This window comes from Typopeltis vanoorti, chromosome 7 (genome assembly GCF_054136105.1).
Source record: "Typopeltis vanoorti isolate ZY-2024b chromosome 7, IOZ_Tvanoo_1.0, whole genome shotgun sequence".
Lineage (NCBI taxonomy): Eukaryota > Metazoa > Arthropoda > Arachnida > Uropygi > Thelyphonidae > Typopeltis > Typopeltis vanoorti.
Window position 1 is genome coordinate 40977048 of NC_143555.1, and position 24140 is coordinate 41001187.

The 24140-nt window shown below is 34.7% G+C and overlaps 2 protein-coding genes across 2 annotated transcripts in view; one reads left to right on the top strand and one right to left on the bottom strand.

The window, feature by feature from the left end:
• LOC150104608 (actinia tenebrosa protease inhibitors-like) overlaps positions 1–24140 on the bottom strand; it is a 54632-nt gene that overhangs the window by 13007 nt on the left and 17485 nt on the right. The window contains exons 6-7 of the mRNA XM_090395592.1: positions 1999–2097; positions 520–690 (exon numbers count right to left, since the gene is read on the bottom strand). Coding sequence (XP_090251718.1) covers positions 520–690; positions 1999–2097 — 270 coding nt within the window. The remainder of the gene's footprint in view (positions 1–519; positions 691–1998; positions 2098–24140) is intronic.
• Positions 15767–23874, top strand: LOC150104609 (carboxypeptidase inhibitor SmCI-like). The gene is made up of 6 exons (XM_090395220.1): positions 15767–15920; positions 19636–19803; positions 20110–20289; positions 20449–20634; positions 22769–22948; positions 23776–23874. The coding sequence occupies exons 1-6, from the start codon at positions 15869–15871 to the stop codon at positions 23781–23783; spliced, it is 774 nt and encodes a 257-aa protein (XP_090251346.1). The 5' UTR covers positions 15767–15868; the 3' UTR covers positions 23784–23874.

Consider the following 24140-nt stretch of genomic DNA (forward strand, 5'->3'; position numbering starts at 1 on the left):
AGTGTGTTTGCTGTGGAGTACCTAAACAAAAGTCATAGAAAGACACATTGGTAAGAATATAGAAAATAAATATAATGCAGTTGGCAAAATATTTTGGAGGCTATTGAAAAAGCTGAGAAAGCCAGGAAAGAATAGTACTCGTAACATTTTTAGCATTAAAGAATGTGTAAGCCAAAATAATCACATATGGTAAGGTCACTTAACCGCAGCTGTAGCAGAAAACGATGTTTGGTGACAGGATGGCAGGAAAAAATATCCAGCAGATGATCGAAATCTAGGTTGATTGATGCAGTTGAAACACCTTGGATATTGAAATAATTGACGTGACCATATTGGAGACTTGGGAAATAAAATTAATTGTTCCATCCCCCCCCCCCTTTAGGATGGGTATCAGGAATTTGATGATGATGATGAAACTTTATTTTCAAGTAGAATCGTAAGAAAATAAATTACCATCAGTTTTTAAATCTTAGTTATTTAAAATATCCACGATGTATTTGATCATAGCTATTCACTTACGGTTGCATTTCTGCTGGCATTCTTCTATGGTTTCGAAGTTATTAGCGTTCCCATGGCAACCTCCGTAAATGAACTGCTCACAAACACCTGTTTCCGAGTTATAAAAATAGCGTGGAATGTGACCATAGCACGGTCCAGAATCAGCTTCTTGGGAACAGACATCATCGCAAGCTGCAAGAAATATGGCTTTTTTTTTTTAAATAAAATTAAAAGGAACTGATTATGGTTGGAGTGTTTTGAATTACGGCAGAAGCATCTAAGGCACAACGTCTATTAACTGAATGTGTTCTTCTACAGATTTTTCTGGTTTGCGGAATGAAAAATCCATTGGGCTCCCTATTAGATCCGTTAATTCACTTTTAGTTGAAAGATTTAGTGAAAGGTTTTTCGCGTCTAAGACGGAATTCGAGAAGATTTTCTCAGCGGAAGAGCATTGTCATTATGGAGTGAGCTAAGAAGGCTTCTTGTTCAAGTGATGAGAAAAATTGAGTAGTGCTCACTTAAATAAATTAGCTTTAGATTGAATGAAATGAACGAAACCATATTTTTTATTCGTTTCTTTTCTTCTTCCATTCATGAGGAATTTTTTTCATATTTAAATACAAGTTTTAGACTATATTAAGTTGCTTGCATTAAAATTTTATCAAATTAATATAGAACGCAAATTATGATTAAGGAGTATTGCTTTTCATGTGTTTATCCTTTATGAACGGAAGGGCTAGTTTAAAATAATGAAAGAACAGCTAGAACTTTAGCCAAAAAAAAAAAAAAAAACTTTCTTCACATTGTGGTGCAGGTTGGATTTAGCCTCGAAATATTTTAAAATACTGCAGAATATCATACTACATGGCGATCGCCCTTTCTTAAAGATAAAATATCACATGCAGACTGCCTTGAAACCAGTTCAAAATGGTCTTAGTCAAGTGAACACATTGACTTATTTTATTTTATGGTAATAAAACACTATTCTGTTCTGAAGTATAAGAATGAACAGCATAATACTTTTCACAAGAAGGTAGTTTTGTGTCTGCTTCATTAATGAGAAGACAAACAATTTATTCAACTCGCTCCATGAAATAAATGCAAACAGGAACAAGAAAAGCGCCAATTCTGCAAGAACGTTGGTTTTATATAAAATCTAAATTGAGATAACGTGATAGTTTAGTAGAGATTCCAGATCTCAAATTTAGTTAAAATCCATCTAACCCGAATGAAATTGTTAGCTATGGATAATAATTGTGATTCAGAATTTTGCAAAATGCATAACCACAATTGACAAAATTGCCATCTGGTTACGCTGCAAAACAGACAAGCCTTCCGAAGAACATTATTTCATGTGATATTTGCTTCAACATTTGAATGAAATTAAAAAAAAATACATAATTCTCACTAATGTCTTTGTAGTGAATCTAATCTCTCTTTCGCTTGCTCAACTTTCAAACAATAAATATATAAAAAAGTATTAACAAATTTTCTTACCATATGCCACTGCGAAAAATATGCTAAGAGCCACGAGCAACTTCATTATTGCTGGCTTATCTCTTTTCAGATGAAAGGCAAGCAAAAAAAATTCGCACGCATTTAATCAGTTTTATATGTTAACAGGATCTTTATGAGACTTAACCAGGTGTTTTGTTACTATTACTACAATTATGTGGGAAAGAAAATATGGTTTTGCAATAATAATCATCTTCAAGTATGTCTGTGTACGATAACAATTCAATTACTTAAGATGCAGAAAGAAATAAAGCGAAATACGTTTTGTAGTTCTGAAATACACATCACCATTATATTTCTAATATTGGATGGCTGCAATCTCGCCACTTAAATTTACAATACGATGTTCTTGTAGTCCTTATAAGGACTAGTTAAAAGGGCGAAGCAAGAATGCTTTTCATCTTTTCCGTTATCTGTAGAGGACAGTGTAGGGATAAGGTGTTATTGAGCTATTAAAGCGCTGATCATGGCAAGAGGGTAACAGCAATAGCCGAGCCTCAGTTAGAACTACATTTGCAGAAATAGCCGAGCCTCAGTTACAACTCAATTAGAACTTCATTAAAACAAGGGTATTAATCACCGCATCTCACGGTCGATCGATTTTCGATGCGAGAGTTAAATCAAATTTAATATTGAGGTATACAAAAAATTTTGTGGTATATTTGTATAATAAATTTCTTTCTAGAAATTTACCTGCCTTGATTTCATCAATTACATTTTAATTTCACTTAGTTATATCTCAATTACGAAATATTAATTAAGCCTTAATTCAAGTACATCATAATATAATAGTGAATGAAAGAAAATTGGATATTTTCAGTTCTTAGAGAGGCAAATAACACCACCAAAGTGATTATGAATATTCTCATATTCTCTGAACTGGAGTTATTCATAGGCGTGTGAAATGATGACAAACCACTGGGAAAAGTGGTGCTACGTTTGCAAGTTTAATTCAGCTTTAAAGTGACCGAGAAAAAGTGATGGCTTTGTAGAAATTTAAATCTGGATCTTTCGAACAGAAATAGAGAGAGAGAGAGAGAGAGAGAGAGAGAGAGAGAGAGAGAGAGAGAGAGAGAGAAATTCGCGTTCTCCCATCCACGTGACTGTCATCTTAATGTGAAATGGACAGATGGTATAGTATGAAGTAATATGATAACTATATTACTTCATACATATCCTTTAAATAAACTGATAATTTGTGTGGGGAACCTCATTATCTGACATTGTGCAACTGAAGTACTTGAGGTGATAAAACACAAATTAAGTTGGTTTACTTACGACTGTTTCAAATTTAAGCGTTTATGAATTGCGTATATTTAGGAAAATAATATCCTGAAGTACGGATATTATTTCAGGGCAGTGGTTTTCAAACTTTCACTAACCGTGTGTCCCTTTAAAGATTTTAATAATTTCGGAGAAACTCCTCCCCCCCGTAGGCAAGACAATTTGGGAGAAGTTATAATAAAATTTTATATATTAAATACAATGGTCTCAAACGGATATAGAAAAACCCACAGATCATTAAAATAATAATAATAATAAATAATAATAAAAAAAAATAATAAATAAATAACTAAAATAATAATGATCTGCGTTTCATGATCACCCAACAATGTAGGTTGTTGTATTGTTGGCTGAAACAACCAAGGTCATGAAGTCAGTATACTCTGACTGTTAATGGCAAGTAATCTTCATGCCGGTTTGACTGTTTTGAAGGTTAACGCATCTGATTTGCCAAAATAAAACCAAAGTTAATTCCTCTTCAGTTGAAAAGCCATAATAAAGATTCTTGTTCTCGTCGAAAGGATTAAGCTCATCTCTTTTAAACGAAAGGATATCGCTAATACTGAGTTATGGATTCTGAAAAATTAAGGGATGTCTATCACCTAACACGTACACCTATAACCCTTGATAACAAATTTGACAGCATGACGATGCTTGAAAAACGTATGGAAATACGATTTTCTTAAATGTATCATGATATATATTTTTTAATGTTGTAAGTTTGAATTTTACATGAGCACATACAAAAGTTCAGGCTAGCAGTCGTAACTGGACGACGACTGTCACTTTTTAGTAACCTCCTGAATTCTAAAAATATGCTTTACCACTATACCGCTTTATGTGTGTTTACCGCTCTAGTATTTCAATCTGATGAGTTCTTTCCCATTTCTAATATATCTTATTTCTTCAAAATTGCTTCAGCTTAAATCGCAAATAAAACAACAGCATAATTGTAGATGGCGGATTAGGTTGAAACTTAAGTTTCTGCATTTGGATTCCAACGTTGTTGTATACTATTGTTGCAAGCGCCCTTTCATAGCGATTCTCTAAACTAAATGATAAAATACTTTGTGATTGCTGTCTCTTTGAGAGATCTTATTTTCATTAATATTATTCAGACTTTTTGACACAGAAATACATAAACTGATTCATTACCATATATATATATATATATATTATGTTAAAGATACCGAGTTATTTTAAATATAAACCTGGTTTTTTACTCCATTTCCCAAGTAAGCAAACAGACAAGTCAGTCAAGTTTGCGCCTGCAAGTGTTGCAAGTCTAGCTGACCCTGTACGTAGTGCAAGTCCAAGGCAACTCGTGGTAAAGGTAGAATAAGCTGTGATCACTATTCTTAATATTTACACTTAATGCAAAGCACATCTCCTGGAGGAGATGTATGATGCTATGTATTAAAGGGAAGGGGCCACTACCCAGACCAGTTTCGACCTTTATTGAGGTCTCATTAGTGGGGACCAGGCTAAGAAATACTAAGTTTTAAGTAATACAGAGCTTATAAATATTTTACCAACACAAGTTACCATAAGGTGCTCTGACCTTATTAACCATATGACCTTATTAACCAAATTAATATTATACCCAAGGTAAAAAACTTTCTACATCTATCTCTCATCCTGAGATTTTTATTTAATAAGGTCAGAGCACCTTATGGTAACTGTAATTTGTGTTGGTAAAATATTTATAAGCTCTGTATTACTTAAAACTTAGTTTTTATTAGCCTGGCTCCCACTGATGAGACCTCAATAAAAGTCGAAATCGGTCTGGGTATTGGCCCCTTGTCTTTAATACATAGCATCATACATCTCCTCAAGGAGATGTGCTTTGCATTAAGGGTAAATATTAAGAATGGTGATCAGAGCTTATTCTACCTTTACCACGAGTTGCCTTGGACTTCGACTTTATCTTGGACTTGCACTACGTGCAGGGTCAGCTAGACTTGCAGGCGCAAACTTGACTGACTTGTCTGTTTGCTTACTTGGGAAATGGAGTAAAAAACCAGGTTTATATTTAAAATAACTTGGTATCTTTAACATATATTATACCCAAGTTAAAAAACTTTCTACACACACATATATATATATATATATATATACATATACACACACATATTCATTTGTAAAATAGATAAAAATGGGGTAAAATTCTTCACCCATCCATGGTACAAATGTGCTATAAGTTGCAAATATCCTTTCGTTGCTATTTAGATTTCTTAGTTATTAAAAATTAATTATAGAAGAGATCTTCACTTATCTGCAACAATACGGTGGCAAAAATATAAGTGTAAAACAAAGTAATCAAAATTTAAAATAGCGCATCGTATTCCTTATAAAGCTTTAGCGTATCCCCAGGGGTACGCGTGGCACATGAGTGAGACGGCGAAATCTGAAATAAGAAAGCATATGAAGGAAAACTGAGAATTCTTCGTAGTATTTTCTTTAAATTATTTGAATTAGAAACTTAAAGAGCACTCAGCATCAAACAGTCCGTCTTACTACTCAATCTACCACCCTACAACGAACCGAAATCCACACACACACACACTCACTACGCCACCTAATAGGCATACATATTTTTCCAAAACTGTGAATGTATCAGAAGCTTATTTCCAGTTCCATAAAATTTACAGATGTTTTCCCGTTTCCAGTGTATCTTGAAAATAAAATATCGAAATAATATTTTTTTTCTTGTGAACTCTCAATACTTGTTTATTTGTTTGCATAGCGTATCACTAGCTGTATTATAACTCGCAAGTCCGCGTAAACATTTAACAAACAACAAAGTATAAACAACACTTATATTGTTTTGTTTATAAAATAAAAATGCAAAAATTTATAATCATACTATGAATGCATGAATCGGTAATGTTTCTAAATGAAATTATAATTCATATATTGAAATAAAAATTAAAAATACAATTATTTATATTTGATGTCAGGATGATGGGGTGTCTTGTACACTTCGAGAGAGGGTACAAGACACCCTGTTTGATAAATCAGTAAAATTAAAGTCTGCTAATTAGAGAAATGAAGGAAGTTTGTAAAATCATTACTGATGGGTAACACAGAACACATGGGTCATACATGGGCAAATTATCGAACCCTCAGTACCAAGGAGTGTATAATTAATCTGGTATAGTTTGTTCTCATTCCATGATGCCTGCCCGATATTAGTTTTACTCTTATGATTGACTGTAAACATAGACAGATGATGATTGTAAAGGAAAAGCTGACTTAGATGTAATGTCATACTGCGTTTCCCTTGATCTCAAGCCTCGGAATCCAACATTGCTAACGTCCACGTGAAGCATTCTTATGTAATGTGACTGATGTTTGATCCAGAGAGCATTGTAATGGTTGGATGGAATACCGTACTGGCCGAAGAAAACTAAGGAAATCCGTATGGAACATGCACCTTTAGTAATATTTCAGTTTTATATGATTTAATGCAAGCTCTCCGGCATACAGTTTAGTAGTATAGTTATGAACGTACAAATTGAATAAATCAACATAGGACTGTGCGAGTAGAAAATCAAAGTATTTCACTTTGTATGTTTTAAAGGCCTAACGTTTTTTTAGACTGCACAAAGGAAACCTGCTTTGTGAAATTCGGCTGTCTCACGTATTTAGAGGTAGTTCGTACAGTATTGTCTACAAATGATTCTGAGTGATACGCAAGACAACGTTTTGTTCACGTTTTCCCAAAGTGGATTAAAAATACATTTTCCACTTAGAATGATCTGTCTGTGATCATTCCAAGCTGATTTTATTTTGATACCATATTGCAAATACATGCTGATGTCGAGAGGACTGCAATGGTTTATTTGCAACGACGTAAAGATAACGAATTGGCCATGTTCGAAATGCACCAGTTTCAATTCAAATTACTGTAAGGATAAATCCAGAAATTCATTCTCACAAAAGATTCTGTTGTAGGAACGGAGCAGATGATTCACAGATAACGGCGATAGTTGTTCGAATGCCATATAATGGCAGCTGATTTTACAGCATTTGCTCGACGTTGAAATAAGGCGATTCTCCATTGAACGAGCTATTGTACAATTACAGATAGTTCAAAAAAAAAAGGAAAAATTAAACGTCCTTCTGCTTTGCATTTTTGTGTCAGAAATCCATGTCATTAAGAAGAGGGTACCAATATTTACGCAAAGTTCTTCTCAGGAATATCTGCAATTTTTTTTTTTTTGTTGTTGTTAGCAATTTATCCCAGACAACTTAGGTTGATCTGGTTATATAAACTATAAATTGGGTTGCGGATATCCTTGTAAATTGCAAAATAAAATCCCAAAATTTAAATTGGCATCCAGACATCCTTTTGACCGTGAAGGATGTTTATTGATCGAACACCAATACATATGGAAGCAATTAAGTTTATGTGGTGTGGCATGTGTAGATTCCCCTACCTTTAAGTTTTCTTGACTGCTGTACATTCTTCGTTCAGCCATTATTTGAAAAAAAAAAAAAGTGCTGATGAAGGTTCGACTATTGCTCTGTTTGACTATTTGACTCGTACACTCTGAAACATGAATCACTGCTTGAGTGATATGCAGTAATCCGAGAATCACATTTTACTAGGAATGAGAAATCATTCCGGTCAGCTTGTTCTTTTTGTCATTCTGATACCCATAGTGAAGCAGATGGATATCACAAGATATCCATCTGTACTTGTAAGAGACTGGATATCATGGAAGAAAATGCTCACTTTCTTAGATGCTGTTCTGTTCTTCCCACTTTAACTGTAAGAAGATGCATGACGAACAGATGGTTAAATCGAGATAGCAGAGAATGTTTGGTTAAGCATATTACTTTACTTTTGTTGAGTATGCGTTCGAAAATTTCCCCATAACATTAGTGGTTTCACTACGCTAAGAATGGGAAAACCGAGTGAAATGAAATAAATATGCAGTTAAACCAAGAGTAGTGAAATATATATATATATATATATATATATTTCATTTGTTTTGGGATTTAATATCCCCTTAATTTAAATAATATATATATATATATTATTTAAATTAAGGGGATATTAAATCCCACATAGTTTTAAAACCGAATAAGAAACTCAAAGATTGGAATCAGAGAGTTTCTTGCCGAATATAGTAAACTATAAAGTATCGGCGACCACTGGCGTGAGCAAATGCAAGTGACCCTAGCACGTAGTGCAATACCGGAAGTTTCGCAGCAAAGTCGGTAAATTCTGATCGCTATTCTTAGGTATTTTCCATAATGTAAAAACACATTTCCTAGGAAATGTATGCTGTTATTACATTATGGTAGAGGTCACTACCCAGACCGGTTTCAGCCTTTTTTGAGACTTCATCAGTGAGTAGCTAGACCTAATACCGAAGTGTATAGCGAAAAGAACTTATATACTCTGCGATGCGAGTTTCCAAACAGGTGCAACCATTAAGTTACTTAAGTATAAAGAGCTAATAAGCTTCTTTCGGCAATGAAAACATTATTTAAATTAAGGGGATATTAAATCCCACATAGTTTTAAAACCGAATAAGAAACTCAAAGATTGGAATCAGAGAGTTTCTTGCTATATACAGGGTGTTCGGGATAAATTTGACAGTTTCGTAAGGAAAAAGAAAATCTTCTTTGTATCTATTAAATTTAATGAATTGACAAAAAAACATTACAGGCAGAGTTAATTACAATACTATCAACAAGATTTACTCAAAATAACCACCATTAGCATCGATCACAGCTTCAATTCTGCTTCGGAACCTCGAACAAGCTGATGCTACAGTCTCCCTGGGAAGGGCCGCAAAAACTGTTTTAATTTTATCCATTAACTGGGCTTTTGTATTACTGGAAGTGCGATTGGTGTCTTTTTCAACTGCGCCGCATACAAAATAATCCATGGGGTTAAGGTCTGGGGAGTTTGGAGGCCAAACATTTGGACTGGTGAAGTCGTAGAAATTTTCAGACAACCATTTTTGACTTTTCCCAGAGGTGTGGCAAGGGGTCGAATCCTGCTGCCATACATACGGCCTACCATTGGCTACCCTTGTTATCCAGGGCTTGACTACAGTTAGCAACTCCACGAACAAAGCCCGAATTCCAATGCCAGGGTTCTTCAACACCTGTTCCTGCAGATTTGCGAGGAATTCTGCTGTACGAACGCAATCAGATCGTCTGCTAGGGATCTTTCTTCTTGCTACATCCTCGTAGTTACCATTGCAAATCTCTAGTTCATGCCTGATTGTTTTTACTGTATTCAGGTGGGTTCCAGCTATCCATCCTTTCTGACATCTTGTATATGAATGAAGAAGGATCCAAACTTTTAAATGAAGAGAAGTGTGTGTTAATACATGTAACTTACGGAAAAATATAATTAATTATAAATATGTCAAATTTATCCCGAACACCCTGTATATATATATATATATTCCGTCGTTTCTTTTCTTTATATGACATTGTATTTTGACACCTGACGAAGTTGGCTTACCAACGAAATTAGTTGCGTCCGTATTAAACTTTTATTCTTAATTATCTTGGGGATTAACCGAATCAATCTGCATACAAATAATATAATATCTATTTTGCAAATTATTGACAAATGGGGCCATCCCAGGTCAACAATCAGTGATACCATATGGAAGTGCATGGAGTCAACTGCAAGTGCTAACTGCAGCGGACGACCCACGACGCTCAACCAACGTGACCGTACAGTGCTACGAAGGATAATATGTAAAAACAGCCATTCGAAAGTCGACACGTTGAACCCGGAGTTCCGGGCATCGGCTGGAACATGAATCTACACAAAAACCATTCAGAACCGAGGCTCACGACATGGATTTCCATGGCGGGACTGCAATATGCAAGACCACATTACCATTACCCAAACCAACATGCAGCGTCGTCTTCAATGGTGCATAGAGAGTATACGGTGATACATTGAAGCTTGGCAAACTATATTACCCGTCTATCTGCTCTACCGAACAGATGGACGGGTGTGGGTTGTGGCTGATGCCCGGTGAACGTCTCTTACCAGGGTGCGTACCCCCCCCCCCCCAACTATGATATTCGGAGGTAGGGGTGTGATGGTATGGTCCTGGTTTTTCTGTTTTGGTCTCGGACCTCTGTTCCTGGTGCCACGAACATAAATGCGAAACTCGAAGACGTATCTAAACATTCTGGGCAATGCAATACTTCCTACTTTGTGGTATTTCTACGGAACTGACAATTGTCTCTTTCAGCAAGACAATGCACTGTGTTATAATGTTGCTGCTGTAACTGTGTAGTTTGTGGACAAAAACGTCACTACACTTGACTGGCCTTCACAGACGTTTGATCTAAACCCTATTGAATATCTGTGGGATAAACTGCAGCTTCGGGTGAGGTCAAGGGACGTCCGCCCCACAACAGCTCAGGACCTGATTACATGACTACAGGATGGTCTAAAAATTCTCATTGACTGCTATCATACGCTAGCAGAAAGTATGCCCCGTAGGATTGCTGCAGTCATCGCAGAGAAAGGTGGTTCTATATCTTATTAAAGTGGGTGCCATGGCTGTTTGTTCCTCGTTCTATGGTGTCAGTTGATTTCTTTCCAAGCAATGTATTGCAAGGCATTTGAGACAGCTTGCTTTGAGTGAAACTGCAAGATGAAGGTTTCGGACGTAAGGGTGATGTTCCTTTTTTGAGACATGATTACTGTAGGTAGGAATATATTTCTTATGACTGCCACTCCTTGATCCTTCATTCCTGAGCAAATCTCATCTGGAATATCCAGAAAATTTCACTTTAATATCATTCTTTTTAATTAGTTTAACTTTAATTTTTTTGTGGAGTAACCGTAATTGTTATCCCTCGAAAAGAGATGGCAAGGAGTTTCTAAATTTTTCGATGCCCTTTTCACAATAATATCTCCTGTTCGTGTGAAAAGATGGATGTAAATGAAGGTTATTTACAGACTGGGGAATTCAACCAACACTTTCTGATAAAGAAGGGACATCTATTCCACTTCGGTGTTTGCGTATTGCGTGTATTATTAAACATTTCTGTTGGCAAACATAATGCGAAGCAGAAACGAAATTCGAAACATATACATCTATCGAATTTCGTTTCTTCTTCACATTATTTTTGTCATTTCTCATTTTGCTCTCTACTTGGAAAGAGCCCTTGTAAATTTGAGAATGAAAGTTTTATTCTTAAAAGAGTGAAGATTTCAGCACAAAGCTCTCGATCCATGACACAAGACTGCCTAATTTTGGCAAGCAGTAAATGCACTCAGAAGCAAGATGCTTGTGTCTAAACCAGCGCCACCACGTATTTTTATCACAGAAACCCACACAATGGGATAGGATATTTATTATGCTATCATTAACCTCGGAGGGAAGCGCACAGTGAGCCGATTGATTCCGTAATCCAAAACGACTCATCTTGCCAATGCAGCATATGCTTTCTGTCAGGATCTTGCTTACTAGATGACCATGGATCACATCAAAGAAAACATGGCGGTGGGATGGATGGATCTCAGCTAGATGGAGAATAGCGAAAAAAAAAAGCAGATCCAAAAATACGGGAACAAAAGTATAAAAAAATGTCGGTACCATCACAATGAGATTTCCTTTACCACGATCAGATGCTCCGCTTGGGTGGGGAATATTCAGTGCGTGAAAGAATAAAACACCTTGGAAATAGAACGGTTAAATCTAGTTTTGTTATTAATTCATTATGATATGGACGTAATTGATATGTATGAATATTTCAAAAACAAAACAATGAACTTTTGAAGAAGCCAATACAAGCGAAAAATATGAAAATTCAAGTACGTTATTAGTGTTTATTTTTACTTAATTGTTTTAAAGAAATCACTATAGTATACTACTCGCATATTTTAAACTCCTAACTTTGACCTAGCGGATAAGGCTCTGTTCTTCGACCAGTCAATCATGGATCAACTCTTCTGTAGGTCTAGATGTTCGCGAATATCTTTGGATGGTAGATTAATTTCATTGTCCTGTGCTTGTAATCACCAGTCTGATTATTGGAGGTTTGAAGGTGCTCTAAAAAGTTCTATATTTTGTCTCTAGAGAAGTTAACCTAATTATTTAACTTTTACAAACTTACTGAGCTAAGGTGTTACCATGTTTAATGGATGGGATTCGCATAAAAAAGAACACATGCACGAGACCAACGTAATATGGCAGTCCTAAAATACACCAGATTAGAATATGCTGTGTTTTAGTCAATCGTAGTTCAAGTATCGTTTTAGTATTTAAACAACAACTCTACGATGCTGTTGTTAGGCCTAACTTGACACTCTCTCAACCATGGAAAAAGCCATTAAACTTAAGCATTGCTTTCGAAAGGATTGTCCAATTAGTAGTTCCCTATTTTTTTGTTTTTTTTAATGACGATTCCACTCACGAAATAGTGTAAACTTATAGCTCACCTCCCCCTCCCCGCGACGAAAATCATTTATCACCTAAAGACATTCACAAACACCATAAACATATGGATTTAATCATGGTTTGTATGTTTGAGAGTATGTGCGTAATCACCTCTAATAGCTAAGGTAGAAGAGTAGATTCCTTTTGTGCATTTTCGTATGACCCCCCCCCCCCATACACACACACACACTCAAAAAAAAAAAAAAAAAAAATCGAAAATTTACAACTCAAAACATAAACATTTACTTTGCCAAAAAAAAAAAAAAAAAATCCATATTTATAGTGACTTATGGCAAAAAATAAACCGAATAATAGGTGTTTAGCAGCAACTTTGCGTATTATGAACGTCATCCTCTTAGTATACTGTACTGAAGACATGCAGAATGAGTCGTTGAAACAAAAAATGATCATATGAAATTACTATCAGATTTCAATACCGATTTTAAATTTATTTCATTGTAATAGTGTTCCAAACTCACCCTAGAATATTTTGATTCCTAAATATTACATACCTAAGCAATCTTAAATGATTGTTTAGGTATGTTGTACTTCGTTGAAGCGTATCATTTATTTTATGTAATGCAAGCATTTCAATTATTATGTTCTACTATGATAAGACTAGACATCCAAATGAACTTATTTACGCAAATTTTATAAAAGTTAAAGTGATAATTCTGCAGACTCCATCTCTTCACTAATGAAATTTGTCCGTTGTAAATATCTCATTTGAAATTACCCACAGAATTCAGAATTTATATTTCTTGTAAATTTATGGAGTTAATTCATTGTTTTAATTAGATTCAAATTAGAATCTAAAAATGTCATATGAATTTGATAAAATTCTTAGTTGTCTTGACAGATATTTCAAAAGAATATGAACAAGAACAAGCAGTTCTTGTTCATATTCATGGGGGTCTTAACTACTTGCAGTCACCTTATAAGGACTGGCTTAAAGGGGCGAAGCAAGAATGCTTTTCATCTTCCCCGTTATCTGTAGGGATAAGGTGTTTTTGAGCTATTAAAGCTCTGATCATGGCAGGAGGGTAACAGCAATAACCGAGCCTCAATTAGAACTTCACTGGCGATGTGTAAGTAAAGCCAATCTCTAAAAATTCGAATGATCCCTAGGCCACTCAATCGTGGGGTAAAGACCGTCCATCTCAGCGTTGGCTCCACTCAGTGATGGCCTTCCACCCACACCACCACCGAGCAGAACCGCTCAAATTCCGAAGAAAATCATTCACCAACAAAGCCCCTCAGCGGGCCGTGTCAGAGAACACTTTCTCCGGAGACTCAAATTGCTCCCTTAAGGCAAAAACTTTAAGAGAGCGTACTCATAACTCTCGAATCTCAGCACCCCAGGGGGTAACAGCAACAGCTGAACCTCAGTTAAAACTTCATTGGCTACAGCATTGCCATCCATTACCCTCCAAGGGTATTAATCACTGCATCTCACGGTCGATCAATCAAGGTTCACCACGCATTTCCTTTTTATTTATTTCAAATTTATACTGCTAATATTTAGGTGTGAGAATCAAACTATTAAAACTGTAATTATATAAGATATAATTTAAAATATTAATTTACAATTAAAATAAAACAAAATGCTCATAAAACGAGCATTTTGGTTTTTAGGTTTTATTAATTATAACGATTTTTTTTTGGGGGGGGAGGAAAGAAATTGAATTTTACCTCTCAAATGCAGTTATAATTGATATATTATTATTATATTAGCACTTACGATGTGATTATTTCATTTCTCGGGAAAGAGGCTAAAGGAAACTACATGCCGATATTTTAAAATTAACATGCAACGTCAACTTCCATTTAAACCACCACCGTACGAACTACACCTTCATTCGTTAGTTGTTGGGAAGGAAGTAAGGTGCATTGTAGTGTATTATTATAGTCTTTGAAATATAAAATATTCTTTAAGATGTTCTATTTTGTAGAATAATATTTTCGGTAGCAATATTTATACGCCAAATACAAAAGAAAGTACCGGTGATTTTGGAAATTAAGATGTTATAATTTCGAGATTTTAACTTCCTTTCATAGAATACTAAAAATTCCATTTTTTTTTTTTTTTTTTTTTTTTGGTGGGGTGGAATGGAAGATTGGTATAGAATTGCATTGCTCGACAGCATTTAATCCAGTGATATTAGCAAAATTTTTAAGTACCTGAGAAGTCAGTCCGGTTCATTTTAGTACGAGATGCACATTAATATAAATTAATACGACACAACCCAGGAAGCAATGGCTGATTATGTGGAAAAATCAATTAATATAGAGATATTTTCATTTGTTAACAATATAAAGATATTAAATGGTTTATTTAATGTAAACCTCTTTTTGGGAAATATGCGGTTTATATTTAATAACCATATAATTATCGAAGCAGAGGACAGGCGTGTCAAGCGATGATAATTTCGTAGCTTAATTAATATACAAAAAATTTGACTTATGAAAATGAGACAACAAGTCTACATGCTGAACTTTTCAACGGATATGTGTAGGAAAGAATGAATTTGGAGAAAAAAATATTTCAAAAGCATTTCACGAGAATCAGGAAAAGGATTGGTGTATTGATTTTTGGATTAGACGATTATAATCGCTATTTTTCCGCTTATCTGAACTAGAAACTATCCTTTATCATTATGCAGAGATAAAGACTGGTGAGCTTTCATCGTGTTGCACGTAATCAGTGTCGAATTTGACATAACCGAAATGTCAATGCGGAAGTAAGATAAAGTGGATTCATTCTTTATTCCATCCGAATTATAAGAATAACCAATTTATGGTTTTGTTCAAGAGACTATTTGCTTGTAATTGAATGACGTATTCGAGAGGTCATTTCCGATGGCTGGCTGTCCTGGTAGCTAGAACGGAGCTGATTCTAAACATATCGTCAGAGTTCTTTATCTTTTAAAGATAAAAAATAAGTGATTGCATCTGTTTACAAAAGGTAACTTCTCACATTCGAGTTTCGTTATCTTGGGTACACCGCACCTGTGTGCACCACATGTTGTTGAATACGCCACCTGTTGCTGAAAGCCGCACTTTATAAACTCATCAGCCCGTTACCCTCTTTCTCTGTCTTCCAGTAAGCAAGAAATCGCTTAGCAATGAACTTCTTTGGAGCTCTCTGCGTTGTAGTCTTGTCTGTGGCCGTCCACGGTAAGTTATTCGTAGTGGCTTTCTTCTCTTGCTTTGCCCCTGCGTTTATTTTTATCCATCACAGCATTCTTAGAGGAGAGAGGGAGATATGTGTTTAGTTGAGTATTTAAACTAAAAAAGTACTGAGAGTATGATATGAGATGTCCATTGTAGAACATTAAAAAACAAATTTGGAATAAAATACCCAAATAGCTGTTGCTGTTCCATTATTTATGTTCACAGAATGTGAGAATGATGATGACTTCTAAGGCCGGAACAGGCCATGCTAGGCCTAAATCCTTGATAGGCATGATGATGACAGAATGTGAGAAGGAATAGAATATTCTGTATCTACACCAAATGATGGTATTCTTTATGGGCATAATGATTTACAGAAATAATTTCAGGAATTCCCAAAAGAAATTATGCAAATCGTTAAGGAAAATTAATTATTGGAAAAAAATGAAAAGGAAATCCCCCCCCCCCTTAAAGTTATTATTGTTAGATTCCTGTATACCACTCCAGTAGTCTACCGCTCCCCCATTCTATTAAAGAGACATATTTTTCTGTTGAAAGATCACGATTCTCATAGCATATGCGTTACTGTGAGGATTTTTTAATCAGTTATCAAATGATACTGGTGGATCACAATAAATAAATTAACTTAGAATTTTCTTAGAAGGATGTAACTTATTTTATGTTCAGTGATGCGTTTTAACATTTTCTTTGATCAGGAAGTGTCCGGAAGAAAAGAGACTTATCTATGAATTGCGTAATTCTGTTTTCTGAATTATGTTCTCCCCTACTTCCGGCTAAAAATCCCATAAGTTTAGTCATCAGATTATGGGGAGGGGAGAAGAATTAATACTTGATTGGTGGCATGAAGTAGAGTGTCTGGCTAAACTGCAAATAAATGTGTTAGATGTGTGTGTAGTGCCTCTGTGAAGGAGGAGAAAAAGTAGGGTACTAAGCAACTGCCAGATCTTATATATTGACAACATTGCATCTGATTTTAAGGGAGCCATTCAACTGTCTTCCGATGATGCAGTGTTGAGAGACCTATGAAAACACTGTTCACTGTCGCCAACTGTATTGATGGAAATACACTGCCAAAGGTGAAGGTAGCAAGGGAGTTGCTGGTAATGATGCATAAGGAATGAAGTTAAAGGGACATAAAGGAAGTGAAGATGACACAGGGGATTGCTCGAATAATTGAAAAATGTCACTAACACTTCGCCACAGAAAAGTGGATTTGCCATTTTATATAATATGCTGATTAGTTCGCATTGGTCTTCGACTGTGCGGATTTAGTCCCTTGGGTGTATGGAAAATTAATAAACACTAGCACGAGTTCAAGGGCGAATAGTTACGATGATTTCAGGACTGTGAAATGTTGACTATGGCGACAAATTAAAGGACAATGTAGGGTTATGGAATGTTAAACTGAAGGGGGGGGGATAAATGCAAGTTGGTGAGATGATTTTATAGGGATCGATGAAGGGAACACTTTGCAGCATCACAGGAGATAGAAAACAAGCGAAGATCTGTATGGAAGATAAATAAGAGTTCGGTCAGCAACAGAGACAGGTATTTTTAGCTAGTGGGTCATCGGATAAAGTTATTTTAGTTAAATTTATATGATCTATATAAATTAAAGAGTGGGTCGCTCTCGTTAAGGAAGAGACTTCAGAAAGGCAAATATAATCATAATACAAAACTTGTTGTGAACGAAGTGACCATATTACTAATTAATTAATTAAAATTAGAAATGCATGAAAAAGCATACTTAAATAAATAGGGTTGAACTAACTTACCTAAATTAATACTCGTGATAATATATTAATTGGTTTAAGACCAACTCTATTCTTGGTCTCCTAGTTTAAGTGAGAGTAATTTTTATTTTTACTCCATTTCCAGCTTACTTTTCTCATTGGTGACTTAGTTATTGTTTTTGGGTTAGCAATGATCAACAAGTCAACATGATGAACTTTCGCACTGTGATGTCTCATGACACTTAATTTGAAGTACTACTAGTAGTAGTTTCTTGACTAACACTATATGAATATAGTTTTGTCGTATGTTCAATTTATAAAGAAGCACAATATGGAATTATAGATTAAATATTCTTTCACAAAACTTCTTGCAAGTGTTTTTTAGGATTAAATTTTGAAAAAAGAATGGAATAGAATAGTCGGAATAATTTCTTAAATAAATAAAAATTGGTACTTATAATATGCTGTGAAGTGTATGAATTTTTAAACACACTAATACTGGAAAGGAATATGTTGGAATATGAATTTTTGAGCTCTGCCATGTCTTTAGCAAGCATAATAATGAGAGAGTATTTATATCCAAACACGTTTGTTTATAACAATAATAGAGCACTGGTTATTGCAGAGGCGATTATAAGTTCAATGACATTTCGGAATGACAATTATCTCAGGCATTTCCTCGCTCAATTTTTTATTTTTTTATTACTGTATTTCCAGCTTACTTTTCTCATTGGTGACTTGATTATTGGTTTTGGGCCAGCAGCGATCAACAAGTCAACATGATGAACTTTCGTACTGTGATGTTTTATAACACTTAATTTGAAGTCCAATAAGGGACAGCACACAAGGCAGGCAACCACTCTAGTCTCCCGATCGGTATTGCATAGATCCTAAAAGTTTGCTCTTTTGACTTTAAGAATCAAATAATATGTAAATTTCTTTCGCCCAAATGAAGCCTTTTAGGCTCTTTATTTTAGTGATTTATGATCGCACCTATTGAGAATTCTCATATTAAAAAAATAACTTTTTTGACATTAGATGATTGCTACGGTTAGACTGAAGAATTTTAGTTTTTAGTCTGATGAGAACCAAAGAGTTCGAAACTGCTGTAAGGCCAGTGAAACCTAAAGGCGAATATATGGTTTCATATCATTTAAGTAGTGCAAACCAACCGACTTCCATGCCGAAGGTTACATTCTCATAAGTTCTCAGGAAAATTTTAAATTCTGGCCAAGAAATTTAAAATGATATATCCTTTACGACAATAAAGTATTTATTTTATTTTCAAGAATGATCTTTTTTAAATTGAAAACCAGGAGCAATTTGAATCACACACACACCTGTTCAGACTAAGGTTTGTATTTGTGAATTCCAGGAATTTCACTTCGAATAGTTATAGATACGTATTTCAATAAACTATTTATTTATTTATTTTCTTGAACTGTCTTGGAGCTGCTTCCTGGAAAGCATTCGCATCTCCTAAACACTCGTTTTGAAGCATATAATGTTGAATACTAAGTTCTTTTAATTAAGAATTTTATGAGGCAATTACATTAGTGATCGTGTTTCCATCGGTGTGATTTTCAATTTTACTTGCTAATATCCTTTTCTTATTCGCGTTGTTTAATTTATATTAAGATGTTTTAAAATTAAAAAATGTTTTTAAGTACTAAATTATTTTAAAATCATTATTAATGAAATCCTATGATTTTTATATTCATTGCATGCTTTTAATATAATGCTGCCTCAAGTGGGCAGCGGGTTCGAATCCGCCATGGGAATGGATGTTTGTAGTTGCTCTTACTAACTCGGCGTGGAAAGAGTGTCTGCAGCCCTATTAATTGTTACCACATGTTAGCAATATTCTCTTGTCAGCAGTGTTGAGAGACCTATGAAAACACTGTTCACTATCGCATACCGCTAACAACAGATAACAACATATTTTGACTTTTTCCCGCACTTAGGTGATGATATCTGCCACTTGGAGCCCGAGAAAGGAATGTGCCTTGCTTATATGCCCCGTTTCTTCTTTAATCCAGATACAGGATTATGTGAAAAGTTCATCTATGGTGGATGTCAGGGTAACGAAAACAACTTCGATACTGAAGAAGAATGTTTAGAACGTTGCGCTGGTAAGTGCAAAGTTTGATGCTCAGTTGTATCGCCTTTCTTTTTATCGAAAGCAGACTGTCATGTAGTACGTGCAATTTTGTTTGTTAAATTAATTATCGCACACAGTTTATATTGGATAATAAATTATTCACTGACTTAAATATTGAGATAATCCACTTGATACTTAAAGTTACTGAAAAATTACGATCTCAAAAGCAATATGTAAAACCTTTTCTGGTTTTAAATAGGATCAGAAAAAATGCCTTAAATCAAGTACTAATTTTTATCACATTTCAATAAACTGTAATTTTTCCCATTCTTACCAGATTCCATTAATGTGTGCTCTCTGGAAGCTGAAACCGGGATGTGTCGTGCTTACTTTCCTCGCTTCCACTTCAATTCTAAGACGGGCACTTGCGAGGAATTCATCTACGGTGGATGTGGAGGAAATGGCAACAACTTTGCAACCAAGGAGGCATGCGAAGAGCGATGTGGTAGTGGTGACGGTGAGTAACAAAACCCTTTTCACTGTTTATATATTTAATGAATTTAAATGGTGTAAATTCGTGAAATATTGAGTTTTATGGTTTTAGGCTTAAGAAATGAAAACACAATTTCTAAAAGTAATTGAAATCTTTTTATTTTATTTATTTTTACTGATCAAGAATTTGCAGCTGCACTTGACAGACCTGACTGTGATAAAAAGGGCGAAACTGGCCCCTGCAGGGGAAGTTTCCCTCGTTTCTATTACGATCAGGAAGCAGGCCAATGCATTTCTTTCATCTATGGTGGATGTGGTGGAAACAGAAACAATTTTGAGACCAGAGATGAATGCTTGAACAAGTGTGGTGGTAAGTTGACTGTTTTGATTTTGACTAAGCCACGAGGCCAGTATGTTTTTTTTTGTGTGTTGTATGATCGGTTATGCGTTCTATGAAGGCGTGTAGTATTAACTGGAGTTAAAAATTTACATTCGTTTGTTCACTTGCAATTTTTAATATTCAACTTCTTGATTATTTTCAATTCCCTAATTTATTGTTTGACATTAGAGGCGAGTGCTTTTTAATGTGGTTCATATAGTTAAAATCATCTCAACGAGAGAAACAAATTTTATTTATTATTAATGCATAAGCTACCAGTATAACTCCTTGTGCATTCCCAGAGCCATAATATTATGCGAATTGTTAATTCTTTTACGTATATTATTGTAATTGAAAGAGGCGATCAATTCCGCTGATATTAAAAAAAAATCAATTTATTAATATGTTAAGCAGTTACAATTAAATATTTTAAATCACTCATAACTATTATCATTAATTATATAGTTCGCATTTGCACAAACTTTTTTCTTTGAACGTTTTAAGTAGAGACAAGTTAGATATTTCATTAAATCATAGTTTGTATTAATTAACTCCCGTGAGTTTGATCCTAAAATTATATACAAGCAATCTTCGATGTCAGTTACACGTAGAATTATCAGTTACGTTCATATTTAAGAACCAAAAACTGTGATCATTTATTTGCTTAATGAACGAAACTAATCGTGAACTGCACTGTGGCGACATCCATGTGCGAAAGAGGAACAACAGGAACTGGCTCTGGGTTCCAATGCTGTGGGGAGGGGGATATTCTTGTTCTGCTCTTATCATTTGTTGTATATATGATTCCAATAAATGATTGGATCGTTACGTCACTGCTGTATAGAGGGCGTAAGAGCATTCATTATACGTGTACTCAGATCGCTACACAAGTAGACGCTCTTTGTTAAAGTTAGGCCTTTCATTTTGCTGTTTGTTTGAGAGAGTCGTGTCGAGGGGCCCGATCTTTAGATTTTCAATTTTCATTTAAATTCGTATAACATAAGACTTCCAAAAAGTGGAAATATAAATAATTGAGTGAAAATGTTTTGAATGCCAATCGGAGGCGTTCAGAAAGAAAGAGTAAAATATCCAAGTATTTAGTTAGCAAAATAATTTCATTATCATGCGTGTAACAAGGTTACGTCACTCGAATGTGACCGAATGAATAATTTGGAACATCTGGCAGTCTTTTAATAAATTCGTAAACTCGACGTCTACTTATACATGAAATACAAAAAAGTAATTTAATTGGCATATGATGATGAACAGCCTATTTTTCTACCCACTGTAGGGTGAAAGCCTCTCCCATTGCGGGAGGTTTTGGGTCTACTACTCCCATGGTGATCCATCTCCATATTGGGAGAGTATATCTATACTTGGGTGAAGGAATGTATGAAGGGGGAAGACAATCACAAACACCCGTACCTACGCGAGATTCGAACCCGCAGCCTATTGGCTGGAGATCGGATACACTAACCACTCGATCAACCAGGCCGGCTAATTGGCATATACGAATTAGTAATTTAACACACATTTTCTTAAGTCGAGTGAACAGGAAAGGGAAAATAATATTCAAATAACGTGTAAACAATAACCATGCTGTAGATTCAAGTAAAAAAAAAAAAAAAGGGATGGAATTCTCCAGTCTTTCAAAGTCGTAGGGGATGATGAAAGGAGGAGACGACTATATCTAATGATGATTAGAAGTATTTTATGATTGAATTATGGCAAAGCTAAAAAAGAATCGTAGCTTTATAATCTTAATGTTTGCTTGGAATACAATTGTGAACTGTGTGAGGTTGCCAGGCTACAAGAATAATTCAAAAGTAACGAAGAATGTGATAACACTTGTAAGTAATTAAACGTATCAGTGGAATTCACATAAAATCTCAAGGCTCTACTTTTTAAATTCTCAACATTTTTGCTACAGATTCACACTCCATTCATTTCACACTGATTCTCAGAATTGTTTTATTACTATTAATTCTTAAGAATTATCAATAAAGTTAGATTAGGCTAAAACGGCCTCGCCTACTTTTTATGCGGGAATAAAAAGGCGCAAGCTGATTTTATTTTATCAATCTTTCCATACCTGAGAATTAACGCAGCGATATTTTTCTTGCAGCTCTGCGCGCTCCTGCTTCCATCTGTGAACTTGAATCAGAATCAGGACCTTGCCGTGGCTATTTCACTCGTTTCTTTTTCAACCCTAAGACTGGAAAGTGCGAAACCTTCATTTATGGAGGTTGCCTAGGTAACGAGAATAATTTCAGAAGCCAAGCAGAATGTGAGAACACTTGCATGAGTAAGTAATTAAATGTATCTGAATTTATTGAAACATTTAATTATTATGAACTTATTTCGTCGGTACTACGCTACACTAGAAAAGTGTACCCTGAAACGGACACCGTGATGCAAATCTAGGAAGAAAAAGGCCAACTTATGGAAATATCTTATAGATGTAAAAATGGCGTTTTTTTTTTTTTTTTTTTTTTTTTTTTTTTTTTGTCACCAAGATATTTGTCTATTCCTGCATTCCCCAACTGCTATGCCATTGCTGTAGTATCTTGCACTAATAAAACCTTTAATCAACCAACCATCCAGATCGAGTGCTTTTTTTTCCCCAAGAAAATTATGTTCCTTGCAGGCAGTTTCATTTTGAACTGTCTTTAAAAACTAAAAAAAAAAAGTTTTGATTTTTCACTAATTCTATGCATCATCAATGCCATATCGTGAACACTTATTCACTTTTATGAATTGTTTTCATGATGTATAATTATAACTTTTTACGGTTGTTTTTTTCATAAAAAGCAATTTTTTTTTACGGTTATATCTGATTTTTTTTAAATTTAGAAAATGCAAAATTTTTAATTTTTTTTGGGGGGGGGACTTACTTAATGATTTAAAAGCATTTAGAAAGAAATTAATTACGCAAGATTCAGTTAATCCAATTTGATATTTCTGCGAACAGTTATTTCATGTGCTTACAGGCTGGAAACTAATAATAAATTTAAACTGGATTTTTTTTTTTTTTTTTTTTTTATAAGTACTATTATTAGAGATCTTAATAATATAATATTTCTAGCTTCTTTTTAAATTCCTTTTTATCCTAAACAGAATTTCTCTTTTCAGCTTATTGAAGAAAAGATCATGATGAAGTCTAGTCAAGAGGAAGTATAACTTTTCCTGTTTTCCAACTTTAAAAATAAAGTTTGGTTTTAATCATTCAAACTATCTTGCATGACTCATTTCATTACAGATACATAACTCGTAACAGATATACATCACTGGAAAATAAATCATACGATAATAGAGGGACTAAACGAACGTTATTTATCGTTCATGAGCCAAGAGGTTATTTTTCCGGCGGTGTAAATTTAGTTATGGGGATAATAAATCCCTCATTCTTTTATTATTATCCCCTTAACTTAATTTACGCCGCCGGAAAAATAGCTTCTTGGCTCTTGAACGTAGTAATAATAATATATATGGGTACA